General features: G+C 38.1%; 1 protein-coding gene across 3 annotated transcripts in view; it reads right to left on the bottom strand.

Annotated features, from left to right (window-relative positions):
* MAN1A1 (mannosidase alpha class 1A member 1) overlaps nt 1-25,951 on the bottom strand; it is a 151,803-nt gene that overhangs the window by 57,049 nt on the left and 68,803 nt on the right. For all 3 annotated transcript variants that reach the window (XM_056344518.1, XM_056344517.1, XM_056344519.1), the window contains exon 5: nt 7,216-7,310. In XM_056344518.1, the coding sequence (XP_056200493.1) occupies nt 7,216-7,310 (95 nt within the window). The remainder of the gene's footprint in view (nt 1-7,215; nt 7,311-25,951) is intronic.

Here is a 25,951-nt window from a genome sequence, read left to right as displayed (position 1 = left end):
CTGGCTGGTACATGCCACCTATTGGTACAGGCCATAGGTGACCACGAGGAACTTCCTACTCCTTATTTCTTCTAGGGCAAAACACAAAAGAGCGCAACCTGCTTAACCTGATTCAAATCCCTCCCCTTTCTGGCACAGAATCTTATCTTCTTTATAAATAACACACACAAAAAAGCCTTTTTTTTTTTTTTTTTTAATTAAGCCATCAAGACAAACATTTATGATAGCTGGGGAAGGTTTGAAGGTTTTGATACCCTGGTGAAAATACCTTGCTGTGGAGGGTGGCAAAACCAATGAAGTGAAAATCAAGACCCTCCTGCAACCAGCTGGCTTCTGTGGGACGAGGTTTGTCTTGTTTTACAAAAGAACACTACCTATTGTTAGCACCACAGAAATCTAAAAGTGTTTGCAATCATACATTTTAGTGCTGAGGAATCACATTACTAATCCTTACAAAGGGTTTGACACAGATAAGTAGTATGATAATGATGAACTTGTATTTACATTCATTTTACAGTGCGCTAAACTGTGGGGAAAGAGTTAGTGTTTATACTTAGAATTCAGGACTGGGATCTCTTTTCTTTGGCTATAAAGAAAGCACTTGAACTGAGAAAGGTATTTTGCAGCAGCAGTACTAGGTCCCAAACCCTTCCTGCGTTACTGCCAGAGGGCAGTCTCCCAGACAAATTCAGTGTTACAATACTGAATTGAAGCTGCTGTTTGAATAATACAGCTTAACGTTATGGGCTATCACCAAAAGAGATGTTCTTTGAACTATCTCAGGGATTTTTTCTGATACTTTTATAATGAGATTTTTTGCATTGCTCAATGGCAAATCAGACAGCACCACAGGTCAAAAGTATGTACCCTGAAAACTGCACTGGTATGTACTGATACCTACAATCAGAAAATCTAAATTTTAATAACACTCTCAGACCAATTTTTTTACTTTTATGTGTGACCATGGAAGAATTATTTATGAAAACTCAAAGCAAAAAAGGAATTTTTTTTTCATTAAGTATAATTTTGTAATAGTTCATTTGATTCTTATTGAATATAAAGCACTAGTCATTCAATGAAGAACTGGCTACTCATTTTAGGTGAGGCAAAAAGCAAGCAATTTGCTTGCTGTGGTGTTCTAACATGTTCTAAACCAATGGAATTGCTAATCAGACAACATACAACATGGTGATATCAAAATGCCCCAAACAAAATTATTTTTCAAGTTTATTTTGCATTCAGTACTGACTCAAGAAATGTAAACTTGTTTATGAATCATGCAATGAACCAGGGGGTTAACCAGCACCTGAAATGTCAGTGCTGAAAAAATGTACCCTTTGCTGAAATCATCCTTGTCACTAGTTACTTATAAATTAGGATGGAATTCAGTTCCTCAACTCAAAAAGTTAGTTCTTTGAATTATTTGCCTAAGGTCTTCTTTAATCAATGGGAAGAGATCAGTATCTCTAGAAGGTAAATCATTCTATGCTTTATGTTTGCAATCTAAAACATATGTTTAACACCAGACAAATATTTTCAGATAGGTAAAGTTCAGCTAGGATTTATCTCTTTGCATCCAGTGCTAATACAAGTCCACACTGTGATCTAAACACCTGAAGCAAAAAGTTTAGTTTCAGTAGGTCTATTTTGCTACAGGGGAAATAGTGTTTAACCAAATAACCAAATCCTTTTTGTTACCATTACCACTTTATTACATCAGGGGAGTATTTGCCAAAACCACACACACAAAGCCTTTATTAAGTGTGCAAAATTGAATACTTCTGGCTTTTTTTTCTCAGTTAGTTTTGATTTTGACCTCTAAAATTATGCCCAGGTTATACAGAAGGAATAAAGTTAAAGATTCCATCTAAACACAACTTCTGCATGGTCCTGCAATGATAAACCATGCAGAGAATGTAAGTTTTTCCTCTTTAAAACCCCTTTAAAAAACAGGTTTATTTTTGCCAGTCAAATTTGGAAAGTAAGCTATATTAAACTCTGTAGTCTTTAAAAAAACTTCATTTAGACATGAGAGTTAATAGCACAAATTAGAAAATTTAAATTAGCTGCCCTGCTTGAATCTCTGCAAGAATGTGCTTGTTGAGTCACTAGGACAAGTAAAAGCATGACCACTAATTCTGTTAAAGAATAATATACAAACAAGTCAATACTTAGGAAGATTTTGTGAAATAATGCAACAATCACATTTCAGGCATTTCTGATAGTGTAAATGGAGGAATTAAGCTGACCAAAAGGTTTATTGAATTTACATGTTTGGATCCTTTCTTCTTTATATTTTCAAACTTTTTCAATGCATTAAGATTCATTTACAAACTATAAAGGAATATACTCTGAAGTGCACTGATTATGTTTTGGAAGAAGTCCCAGAGCTCAAAGAGAAACATTCTGTTATACACTATAATCATTTCTTAGGAATGCCGGAGTTTTTCTAATGAGGTAGCACACTAAAGACATTTTAAAGGCCATCTATTCCTCAAGTGATTTAGGCACATGAGACCTTTCACATGTTTCCAAAGTAATTTCGGAATTACTTTGAAACTTCAAAGTATTTTAAAGCAAGTTGTGCTGTCCAAGGACCCTGGTTGCTGCTTTATCCAGCCACATTTCCTCCTAGGTAGAAGGTGCCGAGAGATAAGCTCCTTTAAATGTCCACAACCTCAAACACTGCCAGCACTCTGAAATACCAGACTGTATGCCCCAGAAGAAAACACCACCTGTGCATCTGTCACCCTGGCAGACACTGTAGCATTTTAGTGTAAAATCCCTCTCCAAAGCTGCCAGGCTGGTGGGGGAGAGCCATCCCGCTTGGTACTGCTGTCACGGAACAGGAACTTTAGTTGGTGGTAAAACTTAAAGCATTCAAAATAAATAATAATAATAACAATAATAACAATAATAACAATAACAATAATAACAATAATAATAAAGACAGGTATATTTTTCCTGGTTACTTTCTTTTTTTCAAGTAATGTGAAGGAAAAAAAGATTGGTTTTGAAGCTGTGCTGTGGGTGTACCTTCTTGTTCTGAATCCATTCAGTGGCTCTGTGGGCTCAGTAGATCCAAGAAACTTTTGTTCAAACACTGAGGCCTGGAAAGGCCTGTGGCATAACTTAAATATTCTGTACAAAATGTAGCAATTTAAAAAAGAGTAATAATTCTTAAAAGAACTCAGAAGAGGACCTTGCTTTAAAATCATTCTGACAACATCCCAATAGAATAAATACTCCAGCTTTGTCACTTCCATCCTCAGCTACCTACAAATGAGTAACTGCTTTGTGGAAACAATTTAGCAAGGCTTCTGCTATCTCACTTCATAAAATATGCAATATAGAATTCAACTAAGGTCCATTGTTAATGTACAACCAATGTTAAAGTGTAAAAGGCAAAGAATCCTGAGCTGACATCAGGCACAGCAAACGTTTTACATTTATGTTGAGTAAAACTTACTACCCCCTGTGGTTTGCTTTTAATACAAATTAAACAAACTGATTTCAAACTCATCCTTCTTGACTTCTCTTCAGCTTTCCTGCCCTGACCCACTCCACCCATACCTCACAGCTTTTCCTGCTATACAGAACTTTCCATGATCCCTATATCCACAAATGCTTACACTATTTACTATTTTGTCACTAAGCCAGTAGAACAGGCACAGTTCCCCCTTAGCCACAACACTTGCAAACAGGCTGGACGTCCAAAAAACCCATTTCCAGTTTCTCCTGCTTCCAGAAATAAAAATATTATTTACTCCAGTTGAAAACTTGTTCATTAAGGTAAGGCCTAACTGTTTTTCAAAGTTTCAGGTGTACTTAAAGGTTATATGATACATTGATTCTTCATAAAAAGCCAGGCACCTTACTACCTAGCAATATTTTTACACCGTAGCACACACGGGATAATAAATAACCTTAAAACAACTTATTCAACTGGTCAATGCATAGACAGCAAACATTTTATAGGAAAAATATTCTTTCATATAAGAACGCTTCTGGGTTGCTTACTAGAAAGCAGTAATGTGGTCTTACTGGAACTAATAGTGACTAAAAAAACCATACAGGTCTGCTTTCAGGAGGGGAAAAATTGACCTAAAGAGGCAATTTCCATCCAAAAGAGAAAAAATACTGTACAGGATCTTAGACCCAGAAATTTATTCCTGACTTACCCAACAGCCTAACAATAATCTGGGTTCTTCTGTGAATTTCACAGCTGAGCATCATTGCATACATAGAAGCCCCATACAGCTTCATTTTAATAGTTACAGAGGTAAAAATAGGTACATTAAAAGGACTACTTGATCATGTGAACATGATGCAAGCCGGATATTTGTTAAGCTTACTTAACTCGCTACGAGAGTTATAATTTCAGGGGGGTTTTTTATTTCTATAAAACTGAGAGGCACATTACAGAAATGCACAAGAAATCCAATTGCTCAGTGATAAATTACTTGAAGTTTTTAGAAAGGGAAATAAAATTTTAGCATGAAGAAGCCAGATTGTCATGGCTCACTGAGAAGAAAAGGATCATGAACTAGCAGTATTTTAAGAAGCTGTTATAGTTGGTGTTTTAGAAGTACTGAAGACAAAATAGCTTAACAAAGGATTTGAGTGATGGAGGAAAATAATTAAAAAAATAAAAGCAGCTTTGCCAGCTTGGGCTCCTTAACCCCAAAAGACAACTCAAACCTATTTGTCAAGCCACCACCACTTTATACACATTCTCCCCCTGCAGCCTCTCTTTGTACCAGTGTTTTCAGCCAGAATAGTCAACAAGTGATACACAACACTGGTTACTCAAATAAGCGAGTGAGCCATAAAAGGCACTTCAGCTTTGGCAGTATAAGAAGAATGAAAAACAGATGCTGAAGATGAACTGAAGATACAGAACAGTATCAAGAACATCAAAATATGGAAATGCAACTGAAACATTTAGAAACAAAGAAAAGGAAATCCCAGCACAAACTACCAATCTAACTACTTAAAATGTACTTCAGAGACAAAAGGAAATTTTATAAACAATCACACTTAAGAATTGGCTAATAATTTTAGCTGAAGAATAGTACAGTGAACTTCTTAACATATTTGATTATTAGGGCTCCACAGTGTTCCATGGTCATTAAGCTGTGAGGAAAGAATCAGCATGAAGAAAAACAGTGGAAAAGAGAAAGAGTACAAGAGTTCAGGAGTATGCCTTCAGTGTATCTAAGGACACACTCAGACAAAAGCACATATATACGTTTACACACAGACACACAAGGAGAGAGCAAGTCTGGCTATGACGATACAGGGTGCGCAGAGAAAAACTATTTTGTGAAGAACATTTGCATAGTGAAACAAATATCCAGGTCATCTGTTAATCCAAAAATAGTATTGAAAAATAACCAATGACACCCACAATCTATTGTGAGTGTTCTCCAATTTAAAGCATAAATCAAAACAAAATCAAATAAGTACTAATCAGAAATGAGGCATATTATATCTGTAATATATGCAGGCTTCAGTGGCTTAGCATTTCCTAAGCCTGGATGACAGCGTATTTGTTTACACACAGTATTATGAAAGTCATATATTGAAGGTCAAATCTAGACAGATGTGCAAGGATTCAGAATGAATAACCAAGAATCCAGCATTTAATGTAACTTTTTCTGCCATAGCAAAGGAACTTATCTTGGCAGACATTCTTTTCTACTTTCATGCCAGATAGGAAATGAATCCCTTTTGCATTACCACCTTGCAGTGCTTGTGGCTGACACATGTAGTGCACCACAGCAGTGTGAGCAGCTAGGAACAAAACCATAAAGACCTACCACAGAATTTGACCTATCTGCAAACACCATTGATATATTTAGTAGATAAGCAGGGATTTAGATAAGGGCTACATATAAGACAATTTTTTAGACTAAACACCTTAAACATGTTTACATATACTCTGTAGAAAAAGGTACTGACTTTTGTGTTGCAATTACAAACCTATGCCAACATTTAGCTGTTATGCTATTGAACTCGTGCAGAACTCATTAAAGTCTGTTGAGAAGAAATCATTAGCACGCATGTAAGTCAAAGTCCAAGGATCATCACCAGGCAGCAGTTAATCAGCCCCTTCAAAGATGAGAAAGTTCAGGAGCCACTCCCTCCCTCCTGCTCCTGCACACAGACCTGCTCTTTGCCTCCCACCTTGCTTCTGTTTGAAAGGAAGGCAGAAGATAAGCCTGTCTGAACTGACATACCAGGGGTTTCTGTAGGACTGGCTCTGAGAAGTTTACTGAGAACCCTGAAGCAAACACAGCAAACCAAGCAAACATGCCAGCGTACATCCCACTACGGGGAAAAAGCATACCCATAAATACAGATCAGGCAGAGAACAGTGGAAGATGCTGACTGTCAAAGAGGGAATCGTGAAAAAAACCACAAGACAACACCACCACATGCACATGTGAAATTCTTCTTGATTTGCTTTCTTGTGACAGATGGTGCTGGGGTTTATTCACAGTACGAAGAAAGCTGATGTGTCCTTATGAATACACAAACATACCCCACAGATGTAACTTTCAATATTCTTCCCCAGGCTGTGCAAGGAAAACGTTTTCTTTACCAGCACAGTGTCACTGCTAGCAGTCCTGAGATGGACCAGGAGCGGCTGACATCTGTCTGGAGTCAGACACTGGAGGCCAGAGGAACTGCAGAAGAGCGTGCACCTCCTACAGCAAACATATACCTTCAAACCACAACTGGCCAAGGCAGAGTTACTCCCTGGGAGATAAGTCACTTGTAGCAGGTATTACTCTTGCTTCTCAATACGAAGGACATGCTGATACTACATTTGAGATCAGGGAAAAAACGGAGTACAAAGTGGCTGGAAACCTTATCTTTTCAGAGTAGCACATGACCCTTTGCTTTTACCCTACCTGTAACAACACTAAAAGCAATGAAGGACTTCAGGAAAAGTGATGAGCAACATACTAACTGATAAAAAAGCAGTCAGTTCTGAGAGGAATAAATGTCTTTCTATACGCATTCCTGTGCATGTAACATATAGCTACTTAAATTTCCCAATTTAAACTGTAGAACCAAGGATGTTGTGTCAATTTTTACCTAGCTGGAATGGCATAAACTCTGCAGCAATTGTAACGGTTCTGTGGTGAAGATGGTTTCAGCAGAACTTTTTAATATGCTTTAGTTACCAAAAAGCAGTTGTTTTACCTTTTGATATTAAGCAGTGCCCAAGGTATGCCAGTGGGAGTATTGAAAGCAGGCAGCAATTTCTCTCCAAGCTCCACTGCCTTTTTTCGGAAAACCTGGAAGTAAAGAAGAAACAAAGGGTTGGAAAATGGATTGTTGCTCCCACTGAATTAATTTAGATAATACTATTACTAAGCGTACAGTACCAGTCATCTCAGCACGATGAGGCATCCCTGCTTTTTTACAGTCAAAAGAATGAGAGCAGCACAACCTGCTTTCCATTGCACACAGCAACAGCAGAACTCACACAGAAGGATCACACAGCAATGTTGCCAGACAACCTGCATCTGGCATCCCCAGAATCAAACCGAGGCCATCAGTGCGACACCTCCTCCCAGAGTGGCAGGCACACAGCCACAGAAATGTTGCCTTTGCTCTGCATGGGGTTTATTTGCAGTGGCTCAGCACGCTGCAGGAACTAGGGCTGGATCACCAGGTACCTGCCGTACTATGAACGTGCTGCACGGGCAATCTGCGGCAAAACCACCTCCCCTTACCTCCACTCCCCTCCTCAAAAAAAAAAAATAAATCTGCAGTACAGTCTTTATGGACTCAGCTGGCTTATGCCCAGGTGGTACCAATGCCATGATTGATTAAAAAAATGGAATATATCTGTGTAGGTAACTGAAGACTTAACTGATCTTTAGTATCTGAAGAGTTTCAGGTTTCATGTTAAAAACAAGAAGTGGAAAGACCCCAAATGTTTAACATATGCCCACAGGAGTGACAAGCAATTTAACACCAGGAACTTTTAACGTCCAAAGTAATAGTTACAAAGCTAGAACAAAGAGGAATTTGCTGTCCTTCAACTGCAAGCTAAGCTCAGGTTACATTAACCTGACTTTTTGAGCACCAAGTGCTCTAGTAAGACAGTTTTTAATTAGAAGCAATATTGTTCCAACTTAAATATAGAAACCTATTTAGTGATTTCAATATGTGGATGTTCAAGGCCTATTTGCTTGGAATTACACTGGGATCCTGCGCAACAATGAAAGGGATTATCCCAGGTGTAGAGGCCAAAATAGCAAAGTCACCTTCATTGTTCTCTTTCTAATAATGCCTCCCTTCAATTCATTTTTCTCCCTCAGACATATTTATGATGAATTTTTATTTATTGAAGTATTAGAAATCAATGTACACCTAATGCACCTTATCATGTAGTACAGTACAGCAAATTTTCAGAGAAGGAAAAACAATGCATATACACTCACGTGAAAACATAAAGACATTTGCTGGTCAAAAGAAAGTAATGAAGAAATTTATTTTGACACCAATAAAATACAGTTTATAAAATCCCACTTTCTACAAGCCACTTTGAGAAAAGTTTTTTATTATTGAAAAATATATGATCAGGAGAGAATATAGAACTCCAGGATAATCATGTCACCATAAAGAGGCTCCAGGCTACCCCACAGTGTCTTCATATGACACGGATCTCAAGATTTCTGTGACAAGACTCAAAGATTTAGAATTACAGTACAAGACATTTTGAGTGAGGTTAAGTAATTTGAAGCCAAATTATGGCTGGAGTCAGAAAACTTTTTCAAGTGGATGGCATGTGAGTGCTGGGAGAAACTTGAAGCAAGGCAGCACAGAAAACAATTTGCTTGGAAATCCCTTCATAATCCATGTTATTTCTGACTCCTTGGTTTACCAGGTGTGTGGGATTCTGCTGAGAATTAAGTTATGGATTTGTGATCTTCATCCAGCACATAATTCAGTCTCCCCAAGGGTTAAAACCTTGAGGGACACTCAGAAACAGTTGACGCTAAATGTAATTATCTATAGGCAGATTTCCTTGAGAGGAGCAAGCGACAGTAACCCACCAGGAGCACACAAGCTTTCCCCTTGTTACACTACGCAGCCACATTTTTTTACCTTCGGTCTGTTGAACCCAAACCTATGCTTTGCTCTTCCAGCACAAGAGAAGCCCCCTCAGCCTTTCACAACATATGCTGCAATCAACTCATCAGCTTACCTTAGCACCTCTGTCCTGAAACACTGGAAGTATTAACAGGAGAGTGGTTACAATGACCCTCCCAAGCAACGGGCACATAAGGACCCTGAATTTCTGTAGAAGCATCTGCTATGCAGTGTAAAACCCTATTTTTTGCCATATGTAAAGCTGGTAGATATTTTATTTTTTGGAATGTGGTTAAAGGTGCCATCTGTACTCTTTCTAGATGTGTTTTTAAGGGCAAGAGGAAATCTCCCTTTGAAAAGGCACATACTTATTTAACCACAGCAGTGGCAGCAAGGCTCAGTAACTGCTGTACTTTACAGGCTATATTAATCCTTCATCATTAAAAAGATTACATGCAAGCTCAGAAAGAGGTCTGTTACAATAATTGCTTCTGGACAAAAATATAACATTTTAGTATCTTAATTAAAGATTTGATGTACAGCAATAACGCTTTACTTTCAAATATTTCTACCAAGTCTCACATTTTTTCAATTCTATTGCATTTCTTTTATAAATTAACAACCCAATTTCTTTCAAAATAAAATTGCCTACCTCATAGAAATGTCAAAAATAATAGTTATCAAAAAATAAACACATCTGACATGAAGCAGTAAGGAAATACTGTTCCACATACGGATATGCAAGGAAATTGTAATTCACTCCTGATAAGCACAGCGCTCTGAACACCGACATTAAAACATACAGTGAAGCCAGGCATTCTAACTTCTTTCTTGTCCAAAATGCACTCTTCCAATGTGGTAAACAATTTTCCTAGTAGGCAACTAGGAAAAGAGAACTACAAAATTATTTTTAAACCATCTTACAATTTTGGAACAAGTCTTGAGGTGAAGATGCACTTCTTGTTTACATGAAAATTTCAACAGGTTATTACTAATGCATGTTAGTGATTTTCTTTCCTCTTCCAAAGTTTAAAAAAAAAAAAAAAAAGTAATCTATGGACATTACCCAGTTTTCTCTAGGGCTAATTTAATGTGGCTGAACAGCTGGCTGCTAAATCACTATTAGGTAGAACAGTATAAACAAGAATGACAAGAATACTACAATACAGTGAATGAACGCAATAAATAGCAACTTCATGCAGCAAAATTATGCTCTTTCAGCAAGGGTAAAGGGGTGAAGATTACTAAAGGAACCACTTCGTTTTTCAATTTGCAGCTTTAACAGTTAAAAATAATAATAGGAAAAGCGAGTGTTATAATTATGGCACACTGTCCACAATGCTCACTGCATTTTTCTTTTGCAGAAACTTCTAATACTGGACAAGAAATAATTGCACAAGGTAAGATTTTTTTTTTTCCCCCAGATAATGTAAGTAAATGAACAACAGAAATCTGTACTTAATGTCTCTACCGTTTACATGAAATTCAACTTTTTGCCAAGTCCTAATCTCTCCCCACTATCACCCAGTACAGCCATTTTTTGATAAGCAAAAAGTATGACAGCCATTATGGAGATGCACAGAGTAAAGGCAGAAGTGAGAGAGCACAGAAATGAGAGACATTATATACAATAAAGGAAAAGACCTGTAGCAAAACTTCCCATCCCGGTGGTCACCTTGAGAGGCTTGAGGACTTTTCTTGGCCTCTCCTGATGGATGCTCAGCCAGCAGTAATGCAGGCTTACTTACCTGAACTACTGCAGCTGGATCAGACCTGGCAGAAGCTGTCACAGCCCCACACCTGCACCCACCCTTCACCCCACACTTAGTGCTCTTACCTACAAGTCTAAAAAACACTCCCAAGACATCCATGACTTGTTCCAGTGCTCTATCCTATCTAGACTGCAAGCTTTTTTAAGGAAGAGGGACTGCAGAGTTATTTACATGACGTACCAGCTGTCCTTTCATCAGGTGGTGTGATAAGTCACACTGTTATCAATCCCTTCTTTTAAATTGAAGATTCAGAGGAAAGTACTATTGATGCCTTTAAAAAACAACCAAACCACTAGAAACTGCACTGACATTTAACTCGGCTAGATACTACACTACAACAAAGAAAATCATTCCAAGTGAAGCACTGTGATTTAGGAAGAAAATGATAATTGAAACCAATCAGAAATGATCTGTGATGTAACTCCGTGGAGTTAGGTGGGATATTAAACGCTTTCTCAAGCATTTCTCTCTAACCTACTTTTTGCCAGAAGATAGATTTTGGATGTGAGATAATCCTTTTGAAACTCAAAAGTATTATTAACCTTTTTTAAATTTTTATGTAAGGTCTCTTAACAAACTTGTGTGATCTTGATTCTCACCATGTGAAGGTCCTGTGTAAGGAGGACTCCCCTATGGAATAAGTACGCAGACTCCTTCACACTCTGCAGTTCTACTCAAAATTAGCACTAAAGAAAATTAAATACTTACTATAGTCATATAATAATTATATAGAAGGTAGAATTACTAGTTTCTATTGAGATCTCGGTTTATATTAGTAGGCTGTAAATTGTTAATTACAATAAACTCAATGCTCAGTAAAGCAGCACCTTTGTCATCCTTCAAGTTACCAATCTCAAGTGCCTTACAAAGTCAGCCCAAACCATCACTATTATTCCAGCAAGTCTTTGAACAACATTTGAGTAAGCAGTAATACATAAACAAGAAATCTACCTCGCTGCTGCGTATACTTGGCTTTCCTGTTACTGTCTGTTCATTCCACAGTTAACACACATGCACCAAGCCAGAGAGCAAAATGTTACTTTCTTACTCCATTAGATGCTCTCAATTATTTTTTAAGTACATATAAATACTTCTGGTCTTCATAGGAGAGAACAAACTAACCCAGGAACTCCCCTGCCACACCACCTCTGCACAAGCTGCTAGGAGGTATGCTTTTGCACAACACTGTACCTGTGCACATCGTGATCCCCATGCCAAAAGTTATCCATTCCCTCAGGAACTATAATCTGCATGTTTCATTCTAGTAGGACTGCCAGCATTATTACCGAAAAAGGGAAGGAAAGTAACCACATTTACATATACAGAACTTCCATCAGCAGCTTTCCTAATAAAAGTTTCCTTATTTGTCTCAAATGTGACCTTAATTCAGTGAGGCATTCTGCTTAGAAAAGCAGTTTGGGTATGGGTTTTTTTTTTCGGTTCTGCTTACTTTGTGCCACTGATGCAAATGCAGAGGTTTTGAACAGAGAAAAAAAAATGGATGAAAAAGAATTTGTGAATTTAATGAACCAAGTTTTCCAAATACCCACTTAATTTAAAGCAGTTACTTTTGTTCTCTACACAACCTTGTGGCATCCAGGTACCAACTGTGGCTTCTGATTTTATTTTCTTTTTAAATGGCTTTAAAGAACAAGTCTTTTTCTTTTAAAAGAGATTGTTAAAAGAGGTGATACATCCAGAACTCTGTTTTACAAGACCAAATCCCACAATCAATCAGATTTTGCAGACTCTTGTGCCCATTATCAAATCTTATTAGGAAGAACAGCGTTCCCACAGGGAAATGAGGATCTGCCTGCAAAGATGCAACGACAGGGGTAAGACCAGAGCTGTCATCTGGTGAGCAGTGGCTTTCATTATAGTGCAAGAATGTTATCTCCTCTGGATAAACAAAAATGTTTCCTCTGGCTGGAATGACAAACCCCTTTGAAAATGTTAGATTATCCCATCATACATTTAATTGCTGTTCCTAACCAGGAAAAAAAATACAGGAAACAAAGAAATATATTAGAATTCTGTATGAGGCATATCTAATTTAAAAAGAGCATAACATGGTACAATATCATAAATTAAAGAACGGTCAGAACTCTGCCTGAAAAGGTCCTCCATACAAGGGAAACCAGAAGTTAGATTTTAATACCAAAGGAAACAATCCTATTTTTTTTTTTTTCAATTGACAAAGACATTTTCTCCACATTTCTAATTCTGTCAAATTAAGCATTTTTCATCTTTGTATTATGTTTACAAATAGAAACTGACAAACCACTAAGTAAGATTTATTGCTTTCTTTTCTGTACCTGACTGCCTTTCCCAGTAGGGTAAGGAACGGGTATTTCAGTGCAAAAGCAGGAAACCAGAGCAGAAAAATTAACAGGGACAGGCCACTTTGCTGCTCTTCAGAACACTGAATAGAAATCCTTTCAGTGTAACAAATGCTGATAGGTTTAAAGTGATCTGCTAACAGAAGAGAACTCTCTTAGAAGAATGTGTTCCAATACCTTCTTTCTTGAAAGACAATCCAGAATTTTTGCTACATTTGCATTTGGTTTATTTTTAAATGAAAGATTAGAAATGCTACAAAAAATTGTGGCGCTCCATGAGACATACCAGAATACTCAAAATAGCTTAAGCTGAATTCTTCCACTATCTTCAATACCAAGTGCTGCCACACTTAAGTGGCCTATTATTTGAAACCATTTCTTATAATATATTTCCAGTGTTTATGACACCTGGATAAGTTACCCAGCTGCTGGCATTAATTCAGAAGCAATTACTGCTTTTACAATTACTGTCACCTTGACACTAGCAGGTGGTTTTGAGTTTAATTTCATTCAGTCCTCAATTACTCCTGGCTGAGCCCAGTCAGTTATGAATTATCTGCGCTACAAGGTGAGGAGACAGTTGACATTTCTAGAAACAAGCACTGTAATGAGTCATATCAGTGTGGTAACTAGTACCAATGGAAGGCACCCAATGGACTTCATCTAGGATCTTCGCAGCTGTAGTAGTGTTTATTGTACACCCAGAGCCTGAAGTGCCGAGAACTTGTTTTGAGCATTTTTCCCCAGGAAACAGACTGGGTCCAAGACCAACTTGCCAGCTCTGGGCCAGCCCTGGTCCTGCCAGACCTGAGCAGAGCACACGTGAAATGCCACGTCAGTGCATGAGCCTACCTCCAGCCCAGGGCTGCACGCAGCCTCATGTCATCCTACCAGGATACAGAACAGGACAGTGCCTTAAAAACAAGCAGCTCAGCTTGAGGCTACGCCTACAGTGGTCAAAGACAAGCCAGAGCCAATCAGCATGACTGCATACACCGACACCAGAGCCAGCATCATGCTCTTCAGCACTGAGTTTTGGGAAGGCTTTCTGGTTTACAAGTGTAGCATCAGACCCAAAGCACCTTTGCCCATCTGTACTACTTTGCTCAGAGCTAATAAGCTCCTCTCAGTCCCCACGACTGGAGGGTCACTGATGGCTGAGTGGAGCAGGCCTGGTTCACCTGGGGTTGTACCAACCTGGAGCTCTGAAGCTTGGCTGGATGTGGCAAGTTTCCCTCCAGAGGCAAAGGGGCACCTCTGCACTGAACACCCTACAGCATCCCACACCGCCTGTGCTGCCCGAGCCAAACCCACCAACACTGTCCAGTCAGCCTGGACAGTGAAAACCTGACCATGAGCTGGAAATTTCAAGTGGCACCAATTCTGTAAAAGCACCATGAAGGAAACAAAGCATGTTTTAGCTCCTTTACAAAGCATGGTTTGTCACACTTTCACATGAGGATATTCACCAGACAGAGCAGAATTTTATTGAGAATTTAAACAAGTCCCTCCCTCCCTGGAGATTAGCAAAATGCAACTGGTTGGGTTTCTAATCCCATCGGGATGCCGGCAGAGGCAGCACAAGTTAAACTGTTACACAGAACAGTGCAGGGGTATCTTGGGGTTAGATGTCAGAATCCCAGGATAAGGACTAAACCGGAAAAAAACTTAGTTTGGGAAATAATCTCAGACGCTCCCCTCTCATAAAAGTTCTCAAAGAAGCACTGGTTTTCATGTAAATCTCTCCCTCACACATATAAACAACATCGCAGCTGTATGAAGCAGGAGGAATGTCTCATTTTAAAATAATGACAGTCTGCAGCCGTTCCCACAATCTTGCTCAGCGTCTACTGTCATACAGTGCTGGGCTGGAACATGTTAAAATACAAATGGTTTTCAGTGGAGAGAGCCTGGAAAATATAGATCCTGTAGCAAAAGGGGACTTTCCATCCCCATCTAAGGCTGAAACCACCACAGGGTTGTATTTATACTGAGATCTTCAGCACAGCAATCCAAAGCTTTGACACATCTGTGAGAGCAGCAGGCATCAGAGCGCTCAAACCTTGCAAAAGCTTTTGGCACCCAAGATGACACGGCAATTCAGGGAGGTGCTTTTGACAACTGTGATTGTAGAAGTATGCAAATAACTTTACTGGAGAGATTCAGGCAACTTGTGGTATCTAAGAGCAACAACTCACTCTCACCTGCAGACTGCTAAAGCAGTATTTGTCTTTTTCACAACCTGAGGAAATAACAAACATGGGTAAGCTTTTAGATTTCTACTGGTCTTTCCAGAATACTCCAGTATGCTGGTCACCAGCTCATAGAAGCAAATCCACTTTAAAAGAAAAATAAAAATTAAAACCGTCTTCTTGTATTCCATCAGCCTTTTTTGTTATGGCTTCACTGACAGCAAGAAAATTAATTTTCTTTTCTAGCTGATTATTGTACCAGAGAAGTCACATAGTACCATGAAGAGTCACCCTCTGTAGAAAAGACTGTAGAGAACTTAATCAAATGGAAGTAACTGGATTAGTGAGAGATTTCCAGATTTAATCCAAATGTATGTAGCAACAAGCAATCCCACCCCCCCACCCCCAGTTAGTGGCTAACACATGTAATTACTTCAGTTGTTTTTTAACTGAAGAATTTCTAAGTAGATATATTGTGTTTGAAATTCTTATTTCAGGAAGGCCAGTAATAAATGGTACAAACCAGCAGAAAGAAGGCAATGCATAAAACAAAGAAATATTAATATACAGTAACATACACAACTGACTTGCACTTTAAAATTGGAATGAAGGAAGGAATTGCTAAACAACTGCAGAATTAAAACTCATGAAGGAAGAGTTTGTTCCAGTTATATTTAGTTATTTCCTTTTGTGCTACTCATGTGTGTTTAAGATTGCTTACACAGACATAAACTCCAGGAACTATTTAACAGGAAGAAAACTTTCAGACCACAAGAGAAAAAGTAACTGCTAATTTATCTACTAATGTCAAGAAAGCATTAATTTTTTTTAAAGCTTATGTATACTTGCACAATTAAAAGCTTAGCTACAACCCATTAGTACTTGGAAAGCTCATGAACTGACTGTTTAATAATATCTCTGTTGTGATAATTCAAGAAAAGGTGGTGATGAATGTAGTAAACAAACTTTAATGATTGCCTGTAATAAAAGGAATTTGTTAGGTATAAACGCCTTTGAGAATTCCTTACCCCAAGCTCAGGGCAGCCTTAATTTTTCAAGAGGTGCGATACACAGCATGCACAATGAGGAATGCGTTGGATTTGCTGCATATGTGCAGATCAACTGCACACTGGCAGCTGGCTCCTGAGGCCCAAACCACAGGTAACAAGACTCCGCCTACAAAAGATGCGCTTAAATCTTAAGATTCTGAAATCCCACAACTCCCAAATAAATAAATTATGAAACAGCTCAGTGTCAGTAAATCAGTGTCAAAGATTTGGGATGCTACTCTTATATCCTGTCAGCAACAGAAAGCCTGGAATCCCAGGTCTCCAGTCAAATAAAGCATGTGTTTCTAGCAAGGGCAGATGGTAAGCTAGCAGGCATTAAAACTGTCAGCAGCGCATGACAGAGGACTGAGCCCACACCTAAGCACTGGTGGAAGTTCTAAATCTGTTTTTACCAAATACCCACATAACTGTAACAGGATATTAACCCACTATATACATATTAACATTATAGTCTGTCCTGCTTTGAACAGGCAGCACTGTAAGGGGCACTATACAACTGCACAACTGAAGAATGAACAGACACTACCACTAAAAAACTCCTTACTGAGACTCTTCCATCCCCAACAAAACAAACCCTCCTCAAACCTGCAGAAGTCCGATATTCAAATGCTTGGATGCTGGTGACAGACACTGTCAGCCCTAGAAGCAGCTTGCAGACTAACACCCGGCAAGGATGTCAAGAGCACAAAATATGTCATGTATTTAGCACTCAGGTCTTCTACAGTTATGGAAGATAATAACTGTATTTGAAAATATATTGGATGTAAGTAAAGACGAAAGGAATTAAAAATGTGGCGTATACAACGAAAACTCATTATATTGTGAAGCGATACAGAAAACATCTGGATGTCATCTTAGAGGTTTTGTGTTTTTCCTGATTAAGGAAACAGCTGCCTTAGTAAAATTACTCATATCCACCAGTAATGAAGAGTATCTTTTAGCACAATTCCTCTGTTAAGCCACAAGCATCTGCTTCCTAATTTTCTTTTTATTTAATCTTGTGTACCCAGCCCAACTGCTGTAACAACAAATTTAAATAGCTGCCTCATTTATGTCTTGCAAGCTATCATATCTAAACAAAGAACAGCACTTTGCATATGAAACTCTCCTTTCAAGCAGGTGACCGTTGAGAGGTGATTTGCAACACCATCTGTGTGAAAGCAGGGGGTGGGGTGGAGGAGCCTAATAAACTTCGCATGGTGAATCAATAATTACATCCTTAATGTAGCATAAAGTGCTAAGAGAAGATTAATTCCTGGCCTTGTAAATTCAACTCTATCTTTTAATTCTAATACCATTAAGCGACTCAGAGTGAAGCCTTCACTCTAAAGCATGCTCCTAGACCATGGTGGCAAGCACAGAAAAGGCTAAAATCACTCTGCATATGTAAAGGATATTCTATTTATATTTATATATATTTAATATATGTAATTTCTGACATTAATAGCAATGGAGAGCTGTTTGTTTCATCCAGTGTTACATGATACTTGTAAATTTTCTCCTGGTCTTAATGGAAATAATTTTAAATGATACTTAACAAATATATAATAATGTGAACAGGATACCAAGTATGCCTACATTCATTATTATTCTTCTCCATTTTTTCCTAACTTCATTTATTCACTTTAATATCTTACTCCAACATTATCCAACAGAATAATAGCTTAATGAAATGACTCTCAACAGTTAGAATCAAAAGGATCCTTGGACAAAAGGGCCCAAGGCCTAGGATCTCCCGTATTCTGCCATCTTCCTTGAACCGCCCACTAGCAAATGGGTACCTGGTCAGCTTGCCAAGCCAACGGAAAAAAAACACCTACTCTGTCTTTTTGCCCAGGTCCCACTCAAAAGGGTCATCTTCCTGAATCATCACAGTCTCCATCTGACACTATCACAAGTATCTTAAGTCAGGTATTTATATCACTCAGACGCTAGTCCTCAAATGGTTAAAATTTATACTGACAATATCCTCAAACCAAGTAGCACAGAACAGCTCTTCTTCAGCCAGCCTGGGGTTTGTTCCTTCTGGAGAGAGTTACTCCTACTGCTGCTGAGCAATTGTCACGGGTCTGCAGTGGTAGTGCCGTGGCCCTAAGAAAGGAACGTTTTCCTTTTCACTGCTGTTTCCATGCAAAGTGCTCCAGATAGCCAAGGGGCTGTGTTTTCATGAAACTGTGAGTGAAAGTTCACAGTATTACAGAATGGTTTAGGTTGGAAGGGACCTGTGGAGACGCCTCTGAAGGTCTAACCCCCTGCTCAACAGGACCACCTAGAGCCAACTGCCCAAGACCATGTCCAGACAGCTTTTGAATATCTCCAAGGATGAAGACTCAACAATCTTTCTGGGCAACCTGTGCAGTGCTTGGTCACCTTCATAATAAAAACGTGTTTCCTGATGTTCAGAGGGAATCTCTGCTGAAAGGTATATATAATTGTTATACACATATTATGACACAGTATTAGGGCATGTACAGGGCAGTGTCACAGTATATTTCTAAGTGACTTCTGTCCAAGGTATAGCTTCAGTAGACACTGAACAAACTATTTATCAACGAGAATCTCCTCTTGAAAGGTTTGCTTTGGAAAGAAGGAAACAGTAAACTAATAATAGTAACAGCCAATAACTAATGAACCACATGCAACACAGGTGACAAAAGGACTAGGACAAGGAACAAAGCAGGATGAGAATCCAAACTGACAAGTTTGAAAGCCGAAGTTTTAAGAACAAGTCATGAGGTTGGGCTTTACACAGTCTTCATTAAACACAAAAAGCTTAAGGAGCCTCATTTGCATTAAATTTTACTCTAATGTCCTTTACCAGAGAGCCTCTGTTCATCTTCACACATGGGCAATTCCACTGACCATTAATTTGATATGTTCATGGATACAGGAAGAATAAATTTTAAACTACTCTTTTACCGTGTTTTTCCTACTCTTTAAACATATATCAAATATAATGAGTATCCACTGAAAATTAATGTTGTATATTAAGGCTGTCTCACGTTTAAACAGTGAAGCATTTCTTTTAATCCTTATACCAAGACTGAAGCTGACACAGGAATTTCCAGGTTTTGTGATCTCAGATACCAGATACATCATAAATTTCATAAAAAGTAAAATGATCACAAGTACAAAGACAATACCAACCGTCACTCTGTAAGATTTACAGCGTGGATCACTTAGGATCAAGCCATTTGATCATAGAACTCATCGATCTTTACCACCCGCAGCTACAGATTACTTCTGTTTCCTTTTATATATATGGAAAAGGAACCAAGAGTTTTATCTGTTCCAGCCCTATGTTTCAGTGGTTTATCAGATTACATGTTGATTAACTGTCACAACCACTAACATCGTAGAAACTACTTTCATTTGTTTTGGTAAATTCCATTAAAAACACTGGGATCCAGAAGGTGCCATTTGGGTAAATTCAGCTTGGATGTGCGAACAGCTTAGCTTGACTCCATGACAGGTGAGTTTTGTAACACTAGCAGTTGCACTAATGATACATGCCTAAGAAGTTATTTTTCAGGGGAGAGGAACATGTTAAAAATTAACATACTCTGCAGGTTCCTTCCTCCAAAGGACTTCTGACACACCATCTAGCTGGCTTTTTATGTAAGTAACATAACAAGAAAAAACTTCCTTTGTATAGCAGGAAGGGAAGGGAAGATGATGGTTACTTAACTCAGTGCTTGCTTTCTTATTGTTGAGATTTCTCTGAAAGACAATAGTCACTGAATTGTCTGATGAGTAACAGGCACATCCAAAGGAAGCCTAAACATTTGTGTATTTCCCTTAAATTAAATATAAGAAATGTCAACTCTCCAGTGCGGGTTTTTTTTTTGGTTTGTTTTTGTTGTTTTTTTTTTTTATAATGTAAGCCCAATAGGAGGTTTCAGGAGAGAACTATGATTTTAAAAGCTGCTTTTATGTTGTAAGTTAAATCATCAGGCAGACTAATTCAATTCCTTTCTGTTTACTGTAAGACTATTTCTCTTACTGGACAAGCCATAAAACTAAAGTGACTAAAACGCAAGGTGGCAAGCAGACATTTCCAATTCTTAAGTCAGAAATAAGCGCTCTGACTGAAAAGCAGTGCTGCCAGCAAGTCATAAATTTATGAGCAACTCAGCTGCTTCTCTGAATTCCCTGCAGTTAAAACTTTTTTACACTTACACCTCAAAATCATTCCTGCAATTAAACAGCCGTAACTTGTTCTCTCAAAAGATTAACATTATTTTTTAATGCAGTATATATTTGAAGGAAATAACGGTTAGAAGTATTCACAAATATTTCAAGTACACGTACTAACATAGGTATCATTAGATTGCTTTCCATCCCCCCACCTGAAGGAAGAGGAAAGAAAAAAAAAAAAAAAAAAAGACATGACACTTATGTAAACTCTCTCTGTTTTTACCCAGACTCATGACATGACTTTAGTGTTCTATTTTACTCTTTGACTGAACACTTCACATAGCCATTCCTAGAGACAGTACTTTGCAGGTTTCACTAAATTATTTTTTTTATATTTGATGGCATAAGAATTAAAACATTAGGACATCTTAACTGAAATTATATGCTGGAAATAGATATATATAAAGAAAAAGAAATCTTGAAAGTATGATTTAGAAAAGGGGCATCTTAGCACCAGCTACACTCAACTCTCTGTCAAGAAAAAAATTGGTTGAGTAAGGAGTTCTTTCTATCTCAGTAAGTCTTTACTTTTGGCCTTAGGTCAGTTAATAACCATATTAATTTAACACACAACCTTCAAGCAAATCAGAAAGGCTGATGGCTTTAACATTGGGAGTAAGTCCGCCCAGACAGGCTGAGTACCATCGCCATAGCCTCCTGCAGCCGTGTGGCAATGTTTGCCCAGAGCATCTCAGCAGTTATTGATCTTGCCTGGAATCAGGCAGATTATTTGTTCTTCCCTCTAGAATATAAAAGGAAACAAAAGCAACTCTGGAGAGAAAAAACTGAGTGCAGACTGAATGATGTTTGTAAGAGATACCCTACAAGCAGCAAATGATGATGAGAAGGTTTGAGTTACTCACTGGTTTTGCATGACAAAAGGAAAAAGACTGAAATTGACTTTATATGATGAATAGTGTTTTTAAAGAACAAGTTGGGGAAAATAGCATCCTTTAAGAAATGGCATTGTGAGCTGCTGACTTCGTTCCGCAGCTGTTGGTTTGAAGAAAACAAAAGAGTTTGCAAAGAAAAATGGAAGAGAATGAAGTTCACAGCATATCCTTTTCACATGATGATCCTGAGGATCTACTGGACTGTAAAATTATCTAGTCATGCTTGCAAAAATTAAGGACAACTTGCCCCCCAGGGGACAACATGACTTTAAAGCACTAACTGGACTGAACCAGCTTCCAAAAACAACTAGTGTAGTTATTTTGCTTAGCCTGCAAAAGCAGATGACTGCCTAAAGGCTGAAGAAAAGAAACAAACCAGACATATCAATTGCTTCAGATTAACTAGTTACAGAGCCTTTTTAGTAGTTTAATGTATCTGAATCATAAAAAACAACTGAACTGGCCCTTGACGCCTGAAAGAAGATTGCTTTTTGTTAATTGAAGGTTGACTCTACCCCAGTAACAATGCTGCTGAAGTGATCTTCGCTGTAGAGTTTTGTCAGTTTACATAAGATTGGGGTTTTTTGATGTTAAGCTTTTGCACCTTCATGTAGCTGAACGACAAGTCTCCCCTCATACTGTACCGTCCTAATTAGTTACTGTTTGAAGAACTTAGCAAGGTCAGGTGAGTTAAAGTAAGCAATCAAAGGTGTTGAGTGAAGAATATCAGAGCTGAACACATCAAACATATCCAAACAGTTCTTTGGAATATTTTACCATCTCCCAATCTCTCTTATACCTGATATTTTTACTAGAAAATTAAACAGTAAGATAGCTGACGAGCTAACACCTATGGGAATACAATGCTTGTTGACGTAAGACTTTGAATGTAAACAAGTGAGTCAAGAAACTGAATCTGTTGTTTAAATACACCTTAAAATATTTTTCCTTGAGGAAAGCAAGGAAGGTTTCTATGAAACACTGGCACTGAATACTACTCTTCTTTTTCACCTTTCAAATCTTAATAGGAGTGATTTTATTTGCCTGCTTCTCAGTCTTTGGCTTAAGAAAAGCTTGCAGTTTGCCCATTTCTGTGCACTTAGCCCTATGCAAAATAAGCCCTTATATTAATTGATTTGAGGAAAACAAAGATTTGTCTTTCAAATACTTCATGACAGCTCCGTTCAGGGGCAATCACCTGCCAAAACCCCACATTCCCCTTGGCATCTGTTGTGCTGCCAGTGGCACAGGATTTTTCATGTGAACATCTTTTCTAAATTCCTTCTCAATCATTTGCACACAGGGTGCAAATACAGCCTGCATATGGCAGAGGCAAGCTTTTGGTATGGGAGAGTCAAGAACTGCACTCATTTAGAACCACAACATTCATCAACATTTATTCAACTGTTGCATTTTTACAAACAAATGGGAAATCCAAATTGCATGCGGATTCCTCCCATTTCTGAAAGACCTGGGAAAAAGCTCCCTCATTATCTTTCCTTTCAAATCTTACAGATTTACGGTGTTTGAAATACACAAACAATAGATCTTGACAAAAAAACCAAAACAAAACAAAAACAAAAAACCCCAACAAAACCCAACACAGGCCAATTAGTACTCTCCATAAATTGATTGCAAGAGTTCTCCCTAATTTAAAGCCAGTGAACCTTGTTTGTATCTGTTTCAGGTTTGATCTGCTAAGCAAGATGTATTGCTAAATCCAAAGGAGACTAAAAGAATATCTGTTTCTTCTGCAGCAAAGATGCCATTATCTGTAGCTATTGCTGGAGGCACGAAGGGCACACAAGAATAGCAATAATGTCTGCTTCTGATTTCAGGCATTCAATTTTCTCAATGATTTTCAGTTAGCTTGAAGCAGCAGGGCTTGCATGTGGCACAAAGTGGTGTTTTGTAACAAACCTCTAATCTGATCCTTCAAACAGCAAATTGGATAAGGAACTTTCCCAATTTCACCAAAGATTACTAGTCACTTGACTTGTATTTAAAATACTTAGAATTAATTAATGCTTACATATTCTTTAATAGAAGTAATACAGTTTTTGCAAAAGGATACAAAAGTATTCTTTGCTAAAGTCATATTTGGGAATCTGATAGAATGCCTTAGTAGTTTCTAACAGAATGAAAAACACAGGAATCTTCTACTGGATGGTTTATGATTTTATCTTTTTTAAGCTAATAAGGAGAGGACATTATGATCTACTTAACTCCCAACTTCATGAAAAATAATGTCTGGATCAGACTCAGTCTATGGAGACAAAGCACAAAATGGAATCTTATATAAACTGGCTATACATTGTGAAATATTTAAATGAAATAATAAAGAGTTACTCCATGCCCAGAGTAAAATGCAAATACATACTATTTCATCTGTACTTTTTTTTTTTTTTTCGGGGGGGGGGGGGGTGGTGACGGGGCAAAAAAGAAAAAAACACTATGATGATTCAATAACATTTATTACCTATTACCTAATTGCACTTTCCCAATACATCCACAGAGATAATATACTTTCCCAAATATTTTATATAGCCTAGAATTAAAGGAGGGTAAACTAATGCTGATATATTCCCACTGTCAGCACCGACTGAGATATTTTTATGTTGCTTTCATCTGCAGAAATAAGTCAAATTCTCAGCTGTAAAATTATATATAAGGATTATTCTTTACATAGTATATTTGCAACAATCTCAACACTGCTTGCAAATGGCTACACAGAACCTTGTATTTAACCATATGTTGCACATTTTCTATTAAATTTGCATAACAGGTCAATCCCCCCAACTCTTTGGACAATATGTTTTTACTTTCCTTTTACTCTTTATTATTGCAATCGCATTTGATGCTGCAATATGACAGAACTGAATACTGAGACAAACATCTTGTAAACTTCTTGCAGATGCCTGGTGACTCTGGACAGACTGTTAATAACATATAATTTTTTCTGTATAGTATATTAACTCACATGCAAAGAATCCTTCTTTTGGGTCTATCTAGAGCTGCTGCTCAAAAGGAAAGCAACCACACTAGTATTTTCTGGTAGATATGCCCTCTCCAACTCTTCTGTAGAACCACAATCAAATTAAATGGCAGGAGCTGGTTGAAAGCCAAATCCTCAGAACAAACAAACCAGCTCCCTCTCAGCTGCTTGAATTCTACTTAATAATATAGCTCATGAGCTCATGTCAAACACCAGCTGTTACAAACACAATCAGATATTACTTAGCTCTCATTACCATCCATTCTCCTTTCTAACTTTACCAGCTTCAGCATCAGACTACAGTAGTCTGGAGGTGAGCAGGGATTTTTGTTAAAATTAATGTAACGAGCAATAAAGCTCTTCAGTTTAGTTATTTCTGAAGCCAACACATGTATGCAAAAACACGTCAAATAGGTTTTCCATAGGACAAACCAACTTTTCTTGCTGTTTTGAAAAAACACCCCAAACAAACCAACTCCTTTCAGTTATGCAAAAGGGAAACCACTAAAAGTGAAGAATGTGGTTATGTACGTGTTGGAGTTCTAAACTCATGTTTCTCAGACCAAAATCAGGGCTCTGGCCCCTGGTTTCATAGTGGGCTTAGTTATGGCAGCTGCAGCAGGCTGTCACCATAGCTTCTCTGTCCCCCTGCTGCGGATATTCATGTGGCTGACATCTGAAAGAGAAACATGCCCATTGCTGAACTCCAGCAGACAGTAACTCATGAATTAATGTAAATTGCCACTATTTTCACTTTGCAGGTTAGTAGACTAGCCTGAGGGTCTTTATTATGAGACACAAAAATTGTTGGTGATGGCAGTTGATTGCATGCCCGGTGTACAGGCGGCAGAAGTTCCACAAGGCTTCATGTACTTAATGCTGAGTAAGAGTTCCCAGTCATGGTATGTATATGTGGTATCAGTAACTCCAAAGCAGAAAAGGAAAACAAAGACGCAAAATTTGAATTCAGTGCAAGACCGGAAATCAGCATCTCTCTTACCATTCTTTGAAGTTTCCTCAGAATTATGTGTGGGGCTAGCTTGAAAGGCAGAGTTGTACAGAGTAGCTGAGCAAGTAGCATCAGGAAAAAGGAGACAGAAGGACTAGGAATTAGGAAGTTTCTGGAGTATAGAGAACCTATTTAAAAGATGGGTATCATCAACAGCGACAGTGTAATTGCACTGCAAGAACTTAAAGAGACAGAAATAGAGGACTGAAGGGCAGTCTGCTTGCAACAGCAGAAGAACATTCTACATCAAAGAAAATTTTAGGAGTTAAGGTTATGTCCAGAATGTGAATCCATAGGGATTCTGTGGTACATTTTGACACAGCTAGCACAGGAAAAGAACACCGTTAGATCTATTAAACGTGGTGAA

Source organism: Falco biarmicus, chromosome 6, assembly GCF_023638135.1.
Source record: "Falco biarmicus isolate bFalBia1 chromosome 6, bFalBia1.pri, whole genome shotgun sequence".
Lineage (NCBI taxonomy): Eukaryota > Metazoa > Chordata > Aves > Falconiformes > Falconidae > Falco > Falco biarmicus.
The sequence above is the reverse complement of the archived record's forward strand: the minus strand, read 5'-3'. Positions and strand labels throughout refer to the sequence as shown.